General features: G+C 43.7%; 1 protein-coding gene across 1 annotated transcript; it reads left to right on the top strand.

The window, feature by feature from the left end:
• Positions 1-18: 18 nt before the first annotated feature.
• Positions 19-13,586, top strand: MRPL21 (mitochondrial ribosomal protein L21). The gene is made up of 7 exons (XM_015863349.2): positions 19-76; positions 448-508; positions 3,961-4,046; positions 6,999-7,162; positions 8,672-8,724; positions 13,038-13,141; positions 13,444-13,586. The coding sequence occupies exons 1-7, from the start codon at positions 40-42 to the stop codon at positions 13,506-13,508; spliced, it is 570 nt and encodes a 189-aa protein (XP_015718835.2). The 5' UTR covers positions 19-39; the 3' UTR covers positions 13,509-13,586.
• Positions 13,587-14,099: the final 513 nt, after the last annotated feature.

Genomic DNA, 14,099 nt, shown 5'->3' with positions numbered 1-14,099 from the left:
GGGGGCATTTCCGCTTCCGGGTCTAAGGGGGATGCTGTCATGGCGGCGCTGGCAGCAGCCAGGCGGAGAGCGGCAGGTGAGGGGTGGTTTAGTAAGTCTTATGGCTGAGGGAACTGGGATTGTTGCCTGTGGAGAAATGGAGGCTCTGGGGAGTCCTCATGCCTCTTTACAACTCCTCTCTGACAGGAGACTGTGGTGAGGTAGGAGTCACACTCATCTCCCATATAACAGCAATAGGATGAGAAGTGGGTGGCCTTAAGTTACACCAAAGGAGCTTCAGATTGGATATTATTAAAAAGAAATACTCTGAGAGAGTTGTGAGGTATTGGAACTGATTGCCCGGAGAGCCATGGAGATGGGGTTAGTGGTCATGGTGGTGATACCCAGTGACTAAGAGTCCAACTGTGGCTGCTTGGTTTTAATGCTTTCTCCCTCTCTCCTTTTTAGCTTTCTTGTTTTCACCTGTGGTTCGGTTCCAGAGCTCCCAGAGCACCTCTCTACAGGAAGGGTAATGTCAATTGACCCTCTGCTTTCGTTTTTACCCCTTGAAATGCTGATGTATCAGGGGGAGTGTGGGAGGAGATGGAGCCAGGAGCCTCTTTCTGGAAGAGAAACTTAGTGTATCCCACTGTCTGTTACTTCTCAAGAAGTTCTAGACACTCTGCCTCCACTTTGTGCTAGAAGGACACTTCCATTAACTTGTGAAACTGAATAAAGAGATCATTAAACCTTCCTTAAAGGGCTGCGGTGTGATTCAGTCCATAGCAAACAGCAGAGAAGCTTCTCAGCTGTTGCTTGTCTTTTTAGGTATAGGTGAGGTTTATTTCCTGGCTGGACTTTCTATTTTCTGATTAAATACTGATTTTGAGCTGCAGTTTTTATAAGATGTAATTAAGAGGCCAGTTGCTAGAGGACACCAATCCAAAAAACTTCAGGCTTTGATAACTTCAGCACTTTTAGAAATGCTTATGTCTTCATTTTGGTTTCTCTGCTGAGATTTAGTACAGTAATACCTGTGTAGAGCTGCAGGCTGTGCTGCTTCTTGCTTTAACCAGAAGGGGACACTGCAGAGATAAGGAAGTCCTATAGCAGCATCAATGGCAAGATTCATTCCTGTTCCCTCTGTGCTGATAAAGGATTCAAGGAGTAGTTTCTTCTCTGTGTGGGAACACATTTTGGATCTCAGCCTCCATAACACAGCACACCATGTTGTTGTTAAACCCTACTACAAGCCCACAAAGCCTTGGTGATAGTAATTACTATGAGTTTCCATTAATATAAGCTCTTTAAGGGGCTTTTGTGGCAATACTGAGTAAACTAATCAAACACAGCGTTAATGTTGCCTTATTTCTCTAGCATCTAACATTATTTTCCCGAATGTTCTGTGCAGTTTGTGCATCCTGAATTATGGAAATGCCCAGAGAATTCTGACCTTTCCATTGTTTTATAGATGGTGTTTAGTGAGCAAAATCTCTCTCTTCAGAAACCAGTATTGTTCTGATAATCTTGCTGAGATCCAGAGTGAATCTACCTCCCTTTTACTAAATCTTTGCTTATTAGGGAACTGTTAGCTGCTGTAATCTGCTGCCCTTCAGCCATGTGTCCTTCTCTGACTGAAGGCATTTGGCACCTCCCTGGATAATCTCTAAAAGCTCTTGTGGGACCTGTGCCTTCTTTCCCTGTCTCCTGGAGGGTGTACTGCAGTTGTGATGAAAACACTGCAGTGGTGTCCTTGGTTAGAGTGGCATTTCTCTCTCCAGTGTTTCTTTGGGAACAAATCAATAGTGTTCTGTAACTGGCTCTAATGCAGAGCAGTAAACAGTTGCCTCTGGTTCTCCTCGCTGCTCCTTGTCCAGGAAATCTTGAAAGACAGCTAATTACAAGCAAGTGCTATTTGCATTTTTACTGCTCAAACTCATGCTGTGAGCTGCATGTAGCATTTCATTTTTGAATTAACACCCAGTGGCATATTAGAGCAGAGTTAATTGTTGTTCAGCTCTGATGTTTTTAGCAGGGCTCTCATGATCTCATGCTGTCTGCACTACTGTCAATAAGAGCAGCATACACATGTAGGTACCTGCAGTACGGATTGTACGAGGCTTGAGGTAGTAAAGAATCAGTTCAGTTTTCAGGCAGAGCTTCCCTCCCAATGATATTCCTGAGAAAAGCAGAGAGATTTCACTGTAACAGGTAATGAGAATCTGTTTCTGGCTGGTAGTTAAATACTCCTGGATGCTTTTGGTCTTCTATGGCAATGCCATCGCCTACTTACGTTTGAACCCCCAGTTTATTAAAGCAATTTTGTATCACAGCAGTGAAAGCTACCTGTTCCAGATGAATAAGGATTTAATTGGCACCTTTTAGTTGAGGAATGATGCTTGTGCTTGGCTGGCTGGATGCGAGATAGTGCATGCTTCTCCTTTTTGTGAGTCACTTGAATGAAGACAGGTGTAGGTCTAAGAGATCTCTCCTAGTCCCTCCACAGCATGGTATAGGTTGTAGACAGACCTGATAATGACACAGAGCAAGCACTTGGGCTGAATGCTTGTATTGTAACATGCTGAATTGCACCTCGGATGAGAGAAGCTGTTATTACTGACATTCAGGTTTTGCAGCTGGAAGTGACAAAGGAAGAGCAGCCTTATAACTCTCCTGTAAAGAGCCCAACTGTGGTCTTAAGACCCTCTCAAAACTATTTCACAGGGAAGATTGTTATAAGTAGGGTATAAAAGGATGTGTTAGTCATTCGTATGTAGTGCTTGAGGCTGATTTAAGGATGCTCCTTAGCACTTCCTCACAGTCAAAAGCAAGCTTCTGCCTCCTGGATGCTGCTCCCCACTACTGGATAATTGCAGGGCTTTGTGCTGGTACTGAAGTGGGCTGAGGAACATTGTGTGTTCAGCCTCTCAGCTGTAGCGGTGGTAACTTGGATCATAGAATTGTTTAAGTTGGAAGGGACTATTAGAGGCCATCTGGTCCAACTCCCCTGCAATGAACAGGGACACAAGACAGCTAGATAAGGGTCCTCAGAGCTCCATCCTGACATTGCATGTCTACAATGACAGGGCAACCGCCACTCTAGGCAACTTGTTCCAGTGTTTCATTACCCTTAGTGTTAAAAAGCCTTCTTCCTTGCATCCAGTCTAGATGAAAGTTTGAATTCATTTCCACTTGTCCTGTTACAAAAGACCCTGCTAAAGAGTCTGTCCCCTTCTTTCTTATAGCTCCCCCCTTTAGATACTGAAAAGATGCTTTCAGGTCTCCCTGGATCCTTCTCCAGGCTGAACAGCTATTTCAACCTGTCCTCACAGGGGAGGTGTTCCATCATTTTAGTGATCCTCTTCTACATGTTCTAGCAAGTCCATGTCTCTCCTGCACTGAGGACTTCACATCTGGACGCAGTACTCCAAGTGAGGTCTCACCACTGCAGAGCAGAGGGGCAGAATCACCTCACTTGCCCTGCTGGCCATGCTTCTTTTGATGTGGCCCAGGGTAGAGTTAGCTTTGTGAGCTGAGGGCACATCGCTGCCTCATGTCCAGCTGCCATCCACCAGTACCCTCAAGCTCTTTTCAGCAGGGCTGTGCTACATCCTTACATCCTCCAGCTTCTATTGATACTGACCAAAGTGCAGACCTTGTACTTGGCTTTATTGAACTTCATGAGGTTCACCTGAGCTTGCTGCTCAGCTTGTCTAGGTCTCTCTGAATGGCATCCCATCCCTCTGGTGTGCTGACTGCACTCCACAGCTCAGCATCATCCACAAACTTGCTAAGGTTGTACTTGATCCCATTGTTGATGGAGGACCTAAATGACATTGAGTCCTGGGAGCAGTGACTGTGTTTGGCAGAGCTTTGGCAGAGTGTGCTCAGACATGAAGCCAAATATTTGTGTTTTTTGCATCTTTTGGTGAGATCTGTTTGTTACATGTGGATCTTCATTATTAACCTTATCATTCACAGGGTTGTTGCTAAAACGTCTCTGACTTCACCCCCATGGCCTGAAGTGAAATTGCCAGATCCAGTGGAAGAAGCAAAGCACCATGCAGGTAAAGGTGTCAAATCTCCAAGTGAAGCTTAATGCTCTAATGTTGTAATTGGTGGCTTGATTGAGTTTATATCATTGTTTCCAGTGATTCAGGCTTTTTATTCTTTCCTTTTAGTGTCACTGGACTCATGCTCTGGGTGCTTGTATTAGAGATTTGGGTAGATTATATGAAGTCCCTATGTTTGTGACAGCCTGACAGGTCATACCTCTCTCCAAGGACTCTTACATGATGGCATATGTTGCTACCTAAAGCGTGAAGTGTGGCTTTTCAACCAGAGGGAATAGCTTTTTTCTTTTAGTGGATAAAGCAAAATGCTAAAGCCAGCACAAGCAGTTGGAGAGTGGGCACATCGTAGGGCTGGTACTTCTTAGTGGATAATACAGAATGCTAGAGCCAGCATAAGCAGTTGGGTAGTGGTCACATGACAGAGATGTGGCATAAGGCAGTGAGCAGATGGGTAGCAACACAGCGTTAGAAAATGCATGCTTGTCCCCGTGTCTAGTCAGGATCACTGAACACAGGCACTAGTCCTCTTGGAAGGAGCCCACAGATCAGCCAGGAGTCAGCCTCACAAGTCAGCACATGAAGTGCAGGTTGCGGTTCAACACAGCTACAAGGCACAGGTTCCCCCTGGCTGGTAGAGATGTGGAAATGAAATACAGAGAAGGCAATATGTATCTAGCCTTATCTTGTCCATAAGGGTCTGTTGTCATCCAGGCCCTGCTAGAGATGGTGGAAGAGAAGCCAACACAGATACAAGATGTTTCTCAGAACAGTAGCAAGCCATAGTGGGTGAATTTCTTTCACAGGTCCTGTGGTGTTGAGCAGTTTGCAGTCATCTGCTTCATTCGATGAATGAGCTCTTGTGTTTGTTAACAGACTGTCTTGTTGCATTAGCTTCTAGGACATCAGTGAAAGGTACCTGAAAGGACATTTCTGAAGGCTGTAGTCTGGAGAGGACCAAGAAGTGAAGGAGAGGAGAGAGGAGATCCACAAGAAAACAGTGGAAAGAGAGAAGTGGAGCTTTGCCTGTGTTTTTGCAGATAGTTTCCCATAGCGTAACAAAAATGTGGTAATAACTGTGTGAGTGGTCTGCCTTGGAGAGAGCTGCTTCCTCCAGGTCTCCTCTCTGACTGCCTTTTTTAACCCTCTTTTCATTTCCTCTGCACATCTGGGATTGCTCAAGTGACAGATGAGTGTTCTGTCCCAGAGCATGATTTGACCCAGTAGTGAACCATGAACTGCTTCATTTGATTTGCTGACGCCCTGGGGTGAATAAGGTCCCGTGTTCTTCTGACTCCTTCACATGGGGTCCTTGGGGTTGTTGTGATTTCCGTGCCTTGTAACCTCCTACTGTTTATGAGCTCGCATCACTGTCTCCTGGCTGTGCTTATCCAAAGCAAACAGCAACCAGAGCATTTGAATTCTGCTTGATATTCTCCTGCTGTCTGTGGAAACAGATATTTTAGGAACCATCATTCCACATGATGCTGAGATTCAAGCTGTCCTAACAGTCAGATGGTAGTATCCAGAGATGTTTGGAAGAGCAAGCAATAATTTCAGAGTCCATGTTTGTTTGTTTCTACCAAGGTCAGTGTTTTGAAACATTGGTTTTGAGATGCTGAGCACAGTGCTACTGCAATAGCAGTTTAGAGCTGAAAGAAAATTGTCGTATCCCGTTGTGCATTGGGGTTTGTAACAAAGAGAAAGCTATCATACATTGTGGGCTTTTGGTAGTGGAGCACTCTCAATCAGATGAAGAGTATGCAGAGGACTTTTCTCTTGGGATGGCAATTCCAGCAGCACAGAAGCACAGCTCATAGTTTTAGTGAGAACTGCACAGACTACTGTCTCGTAAAACCTTTTCTCTTCTAACCTCTACCTATAATAGTTTGTTGGTTTGCAACTTGGACGCTTTCAGAGTGTTCCTGTAAGGGTTGGACTTGGTTTGGTTGTGAGTTCTTGTCTGTCTCAAACAGTTATTATACTTTGTTTACATTCCAAGATAAGAAAAATGATTGGGCCACTTGTGAGGACAATGAAGAAAGTCTGTTTTTCCAGTTATAGCAAAGTTACTCTTTTTCTGAACAGCTTGAGACGGTGCAAAGCTGCTATTTGGCAGGGGAATAGCGCTCATTAAAAAGGGCCTTTTGATGTTCTTGTAAAACTGAACTTTGGCTTCACTGCACAGGAAGTTGATTAGAGAAATCTGAGTTATGTGTGTGTGCTGCGCAGGAGCACATGTCCCTGGAATCTGTACTGCTCCTGGCACCTTGCTCTGGTTGAATGCACGTATAGGAAGAGCTTTCTTGGAAACCTCTCCAGCTTTCATTGCAGGTTCTCAGGCCAGGTTTTGTTTGCAGACTGTTGTCTTTCTTCCTGTGTACTTTGTAGAACTCCTCTTGATGTTCCTGGTTGCTTTACAAAGTATTTAATGTCCTGGCCCTTTCATGCATCACTTGGAAATCGAGGAGAGCTCCATTCCAGATGTGTAGACAATCACTCTCTTCTGGAATGCTTTGTATTTGAGTACAGTGCGTTTTAGGATGCCTGAGAAAGAGGCTGAGAAATCAACTGCTTGGGATTAACTGCACAATGTATTTGTAGGTGTCTTCTTGCGTGCTTAATGTGCATAGGTTTTTACAGCAACCAGAAGGATTTGTGAAAGGGTGACTTGTGCCCTGTAGGAAACAGCATTGCTCTTATCATAAATTAAGGTTGGAAAAGACCTTCAAGATCATCTAGTCCAACTGCCCACCTACCACCAATATTACCCCTTAAATCATGTCCTTAAGTACACATCTACACCCTTGATCCTCTTGAGTCTTGCTTAAAGATTCCCATAGGGTAACAGTTTAGGTGGGGGAGCAGTGTGGCTGAGTTAATTCTGCTCAGCTCTTCACGCTTTGTTGAGTTTTCTGCTCTGATTTCTTCTCTGCTCTTTGCCAACAGAAGTGGTGCAAAAGGTGAATGAGATGATTGCAACAGGGCAGTACGGGAGGCTCTTTGCTGTGGTCCACTTTGCCAGCAAACAGTACAAAATAACCAGCGAAGACTTAATTATGATGGACAACGTGCTGCAAGCTGAATGTGGAGACCGAATCCGGATGGAAAAGGTAACACACCTTGTCCACAGTGCCTGTGATCCCCATGCTATTTCTGCTGCAAACATTTCCTGAGGCAGAATTCATAACCAGTTGTTCATAAGTCTTGAAGAGCTCCTGTTGAATCTCCCATTCTTATTTTCATCCTTCTTTTTTTGGGGGGGGGCATTAGTTTTATTCCAATCTGAGCTGTGCTGCTAATGATAACATTAATGTTATTTCTCTTGAACATGGTTGGAATGAGTTGCAACAAGACTCTGTTAGAAGACAGCTTTCTGTTGTACTGACTTCATCCAAAAGATGAGAAATACAGTTGTTGTTTTTAGAGACGACAGTGAAACAAAGACTGTGTTTACCTTGAGACTGCTACACCCAAAACACTGACAGTACTCCCAGAGGAGCTGTCACTGCTCAGAGCTTTCCAAGATCCCTATCGTGCTGAGTATGCTGGGTGGAGAGAGGGATGCTGGATGTAGGGGAGAATTGCCAAGATGCAATTCAACATATTTATCCTTAAGTCTTAGTTAACTAGCAGGAACTTGTAGAGACTCATTAATTAAAATTTTAAATGAAAGACTCTGAAGTAGGATTTAGTTGGGTTAATATTGAGTTGTTAGAGCCAAGCAAGCAGTTAAAGAGAGAAGGGCAATTCTGATAGTCCTCAAATTACTCTAAAGTTTTGCTTAAGAGGCAGCTTTTTGAGAAGGGAGACTTGCATAGAGCAGACAGACAGGAGAACAGAGAATGTGAGTATGGAGAGGGTTAAGAGTTTGTCTAACGACCAGAACCCAGCACCACCGTAACCCAGCACCACCGTAACCCAGCACCATAACCCAACACCACTCCTGTAGGAATTTGACTGCAAAATATCTTGTTAAAGGAAAAAGTAGAACACCTAACATCCATTTCTGTGTCGCTTTTAAACTGCTGATATACAGTTAGTATGGAAGGAGGCAACCTGTATGAAATGCTTTCTCTTTTCATGAGAACAACTCTGTTATTTCTCCTGCTTCTTGGATGGGAGGGTGATTGAAATGCCCTGAAACGAAAGGGTTTCTCTCCGTGGTGGTGAACTGACCCCAGCTATTCATTTCTTTATTGGTCCGTCGTGAGGGCTCAGGGAGGACAATGATTAAAGTGTTTCTGTAGAGCGTATGTTGCAATTGCTGTAAAACCCAATGATTTTAGGAGCTGCCACTCATTCAGCACCCACGCAAAAGCGTATTCTTCTTCCCTGTATTGCTTTTTGTATCTTTTACAGCTGTTAGTGAGCCAGAACAGGAAAGTTCAGTGTGTTCTGATCAGTGTGAAAGATACTTCTGGAAGTCTGTCTGTTTTATGAATCCATTTCTTGCCTGTGAGTTGCCATTCTCCACTCTAGTAACAGTGCCAGGTTTGAAACATGCAAAGGCCCGTTTTTAAGCAGTTTGGCTCCTTCATGGTGGCTACAGGATCTGGAAAATATTGCTTATATTTCTGCTGGCATTATGAACCACTGATATGTCTGATTATTTTCCATAGGTTTTGCTGGTTGGTGCTGATGATTTCACACTTATTGGAAGACCGCTCCTGGGGTAAGAGATCTCATTCAAGTATTATCCTGTAACATGAAGAGAAAGTTGAATTTGTCACTGCCATCTCTTTTCCCATCCCTATGGCTTCTGAGAAAAAAATCAGTAATAAAACAAAATTGTCAGCTTTGGCTGGCTCTTAACTACTATTACCACAGGGCCACGATAGAGCACAGTACCCATTCTTAAGGTCATTGTAGGATATTAACCTTTCTTGGCTTGGCTCTGTTTTCTGCATGTATAAGACTTGCACAAACTAGCAGTAAATCTTGCTCTTCAGCATCTTTACTCCCTAACCATAATTGCAGTGATAGCCATCTTAAAATAACCCAGAAATCCACGCCTGTCCCTTGGTGCCTTAATTTGAGCTTCTTTGTGTTCTTTTTTTTCTTTTAAACCTGTTTCCTTTTACCCATGATTTAACCCAGCAGGTCTTAATCTTAAATTAAGAGTTCAAAGTTTTCCCTTGCTAGTTACATGCCTCCAACTGTCATGGCATTAGCTCCGTCTTAGAGCTGCCAGAATTGCTATGCAAGTGGCCAGAACACCTGGTTTGTCAGCATTTCCTTTACCAAAAGGAAGTGGTGTGTGGACTCAGTATTGCTGGTTGAGCTCTTAGCATTGGCCGGAAGCAAAGTCATCATCTCTATGTAGCTTTCCCCAGAGGATCTAGTGGTAAAGTGCAAATCAAAATAATGTGGCTTGCAAGTGCTTTCAGAATCTGGAAGCCCTGGCTGTGGTCTGGCTGCAGTCTGAGCTGCATGTTTAATTGTTGGCTTGAACTGCAGCAGCTTTGGCAGAGGACAGCCAGATAAGAAGGAACTTGTAGGTCTTGATGCCTTGCAGATCAGGTTAGAAACATCAAGTATTTTCAGATCAGTTTGGCTTCTGAATGCTTTCTAAAGTACCAGGAGGATGTCTGTATTCCAGAGTTATAAATAATGTGTTTGCACACTTGATAATGTGATTTCTGCCGTGGGTTTCTAGTGTTTGATAGGATTATGAGGGCTGACAGCCTTTATAGTGCTTCTGTAAAGAGCCTTTGAATTATGGCCAGATATCATTAAATTTGTTGAAGATCTTTAGAAAGTGGAAATACCATTACCAGGACTAGAAACATAAGTTTGCAGATAGTTGAATAATAGAACCATAGAATTTCCCAAGTTGGAAGGGACCCATAAGGATCATCGAGTCTCCGTACTCCACACGTCACAGACAGTGCAGACTTCAATTCTTTCTCATAGTTCCCAGTTGTGTCTAAACCACAAACATTTTGGAGGGGAGATAAGAGCTTGGATGCAAACAAAGGCAATTTTGTTTTTCTGTTGCTTTAAAAATAAACACATAAGTGAATCCTTGCCCCAGTGTTTGTGTAAGACAGTTCATTACAGCTGCACTCCCTGTTCAGACTTGGAGATAGGTAGGAACTTGTCCTGTTTTGGGCAAATGGTCATGTTATAATTTGCTGTAGCAGATACCTCCCAAGATGACACTTCTCTAAAGCCTTAGAAAAAACAACAGTGCATCAAAGCGTATCTGCATGGCAGTGGCTATTTTGGGAACTCAGAGCTGGCTTCTACTCTGGGTTTTGTTTGTGTTCAAGTAACTTGCTAGCAGTTCAATGGACACAAAGGTGGTATGCAGTTTCACTTTGTTTAGCTGTATAATGTAAAGATTATTGTGCATCTTGAAATCTGTGATTAGAAGCAAGCGTAGCTTTGCGTGGGTTTCATTCATCTCATGATTCGATACCCCTGAGACAACTGTTTGTCTCTACAAAGAGTACAGCTGATGAGAGTTTTTTCCCTTTAAATGAACCCTGTCTTTCTCCTGCCACTTGACTATTCTTGCAGTGGCTTTAGTAGCAATGAGGAACTGCCTGAAGCTCCTCCTAGACAGCCAGACTGGGTTCACTTAACCTCTGCAGGGAGAGAGAGTTCATTGGCTGAAGTTATGGTCCTTTGGGGCTGTAGCTTGCCTGGGTTGCTTGTACTACTCACTGACAAAAGCTTACAATCCAGCTTAAATCCACAAGGTTTCAGCCTAATTTCTTCTTACTTCCTGCTAAAATCTGATTAAAAGATGTGCTTTTACATCTTTGCTTCATTTTGCTTTCTGAGAGCAGCAGGCCTGGCTGTCCCATACTCTGGGAAATGTGCGACTCTTCCCCCCCCTTCTCATTTTTATGGGCATTCCAGTCATACCTAAGACATTCAATAAAGATTTCTTTCTCTTTGGGCTCTATTTTGCTGAGAAATTTTTTGCTTACATGCACTTTACCAGCAAGTTGGTTTCTGCCCTCCTTCAGCCTTCCAGCTCCTAGTGGTTTGTCCAACAGAGACAAGGACACACTGGGACCTGCTGGCCTTGAGCTTTGACTTGCACCTCACCTATTTCTCAACAACACCCTTAGTTTGCTTAAAAGCTTATCAACATCTTTAAGTGGTGCATGGGGGGCAGGGGGGTGATGACTGTTTACAGATATGCCAGTGTTTTTCCTGTTGGCTGAATGCTAACCTATGTTTAGGGTAGTGGATATGGTCCGGCACTGAGTGCTGTATCAGGGATGGCTTGGCTACAAACTATGCCTGTTCTGAGAGCAGCATAGAGATTTCAGTGGCTGAGTTGTTTTATCTGGCCTGGCTGCTTTCCAGTTTCCCCGTGTGATGATCATTAGTGAGTTTCTGACATGCCTTTACTGTCCAAGCCTCTGAGAAGTCAGTGGGAGTTTAGATTTCCTTTTGCCTTCAGTGGACAGAAATTAGACCCAGAAAGCAAAGCTCCCTAATTATAGTGGCAAAACACAGCCAGCCCCTGGAGTGCAGTTGAGCTTTTTGGTTTCTTTCCTAGCATCACAGTGCTTACTGTGTATTTCGGTAGTGTTGTTAGTCCTATTGTCAGGCTGAATCTGGATACCATCTTTTAGCTGGGATGTCAGGGTCACCCAGTGGTCTTTTAAAATCTAGATTATTTTATCTCTTTTTTTTTTTTCCTTCCGGACTAGTCAGTAAATGTAGATGTAGCAGATTTTTCCTCTTTCTCTCCTTGCTTAAGGATTCAATCACTGATAGATATTACACCCCAGAGGGTAAATGTTAATATGGATGCTAAACGTCTCAGAGCCTTTGGCCTCTCAGTGACCTTGCTGGAGCAGTTAGCTAGATGGGCTTCTCTCCTCTGCCCCTATAAGCGGGAAGTCATTTGTCAAGAAAATGCTCTTTAAATGTCTTCTGGCAGCAAAGTCAGTGTGCTAATCAGTTTTTAATGGTACTCTGCAGTGATGCTGCATGGAAGAGTGTCTCTTCCATCTCCATCGTGGCTGTTGATTAAAAGTACACTTTCCAAAGCTCTTGTCTGAAGGTGCTTATCGTCTCATAGAAGAGCCAGTAAACAGACAGGTAGCTGGCCCTCCAGCATATGCTTCGCATCACCTTGTTTTCTAGCTTGGGGATGGATTACTTTGTGGCTTTAGTCACATGTGAAGGAAGTATGGGCCGCGTTCTTCATTTCTATCCATGGGGAAGGAGGATGTTTAATCGTTGAGAACTTCCTTCCATTTGCAGAAGTGAGATTTAGAAACAATTGGAAGCTTTGAGTGATGTCACTACCCCACCTGAACTCCTCTGTTTGCGATACCTCAGTGAGTGTGTGTCCTCTCTTCCAATTTGGGGTAAGCAAGTGGGACAGACCGAGGGGGATAGTGGGAGGGACAGAAGGTTGCAATGTGAGAGAAGTGACTTGCTCCTGTAGCTGATTAGCTACACTTCCTACTAGAAACAGCAGCCAAATCTCTTTGTGGTAAGCTTCTGCCAGAACTTACTCAGATAAGAAAGGTCAGAAGATTTTATTCCAGCTGTCTGGGGCGCTTTAGAGAAGAAAGAAAGACTTCTGTGTTGACCAGCAGAGCACAGGAGAAGGGACTGTGGTAGGTTTGATCTGTACCATAAGCAAATCTTGTGTGAACATGGCAGGAGAATTTATCTGAACTGTAATCCTTCAGGCTCCTCCTGGCTTCTGTTATTGCTCCTTCCTTGGCTGTTTCTGATCTCATCCTTCACATGGCAGAGAAGTACTGCCCTTCAGACTAGCGCTTCACTTGTCTGCTCTACAGACAGCACCTTGAGGCTTTTGGTTTTCCACCACAAAGCCAACTGACTGACAGATGTCCTTTCTTCTTCCCTGGCAACCTTGTAGTTCATGCAGATCTGGGCTTTTTATAGCAGGATCTGTTACCTTTGTGTCACTTCTCCCCCCTGAACCTATTCACCTACAGGTAAATCATTAACAAGTGGTACTTTTCTTCCTGTATTTTTAAGGAGAGATCTCGTCCGTGTGGAGGCTACTGTGATTGAAAAGACGGTGTCATGGCCAAAAATCAACATGCGCTTCCGGAAAAAACGCAATTATCAGAGGAAAAAAAGTAAGATATAAGGAACACAAAGCTTATTTCCCTACTGTTCTGTGGCTGGGATATGGATATGCCTGAAGGGAGAAGTATCAGAACACACAGTCCTAAAGGAGCCCTGCCTAGACCTCTTGCTCATGCAATACCAATGCCATGTAGCTGTCCTGCAACGTGGCTGCATCTGTCAGCACATCCCCCTCCTAGACACTGTCATGCCTTAGCTTGCCTTAATGTAGCTCAGCCTTCTGATGGGTATGCAGCGGTTTGTATGCTATTATCTGATCTTGTTGTTTTTCCCTCTTTTCATTCTTTTTCAGTTATCACGAACCCACAGACCGTCCTCCGGATAAACACCATAGAAATTTTCCCCTGTTTGTCATGATTGATTGATCGGATATCACGTGGCTTAGGCTTATTGCTTTAGGCAATTACAGAAATAAAACTGCCTCGGCACTGTGAAGTTCTGGACTTGTTGCTATTGTGGAAATATATAAGTGGAAATCTATATGTAATTTCTTTTTAAAAAGCAAAATGAAATATTTTTTTGGTTAACTGTTATTTCAGCATTGATGGTGTTGACTTATTCAGAGCCTTAAACAAGCCCAGCTGTGTTGCTAGCTGACAAGCTGTTTCATGCCAACTGTGTCTACCTTTGGCTGCACACTTCTCTTAGAGCTTTTGTTTATCTGTGTCTCATCTGATTAAAAATAACTGGGATTTCACTGGCTGGAGAAGAAGAGACCCATCAACTCCCCAGTCCCTCAGATGAGGTTCTGAGCAGGAGGGCTGGACCTAAGTGTCCAATTGATTGATGTAAAGAGCCCACTACTCGCCTTACTTACTCATGTCCTTGCAAGTTTCTCTACCCTAGAACTGTGGGTGCACTTAAGGCTAGCAGAGAGGATTGCATGTTTGAGTGACCTTGTTTCTTTTCTGGAAACACTCAGAGTTCTCCATGGATTGCAGATAGGCA

This window comes from Coturnix japonica, chromosome 5 (assembly GCF_054131305.1).
Source record: "Coturnix japonica strain WE chromosome 5, WE-NBRP24, whole genome shotgun sequence".
Classification (NCBI taxonomy): domain Eukaryota; kingdom Metazoa; phylum Chordata; class Aves; order Galliformes; family Phasianidae; genus Coturnix; species Coturnix japonica.
The sequence above is the reverse complement of the archived record's forward strand: the minus strand, read 5'-3'. Positions and strand labels throughout refer to the sequence as shown.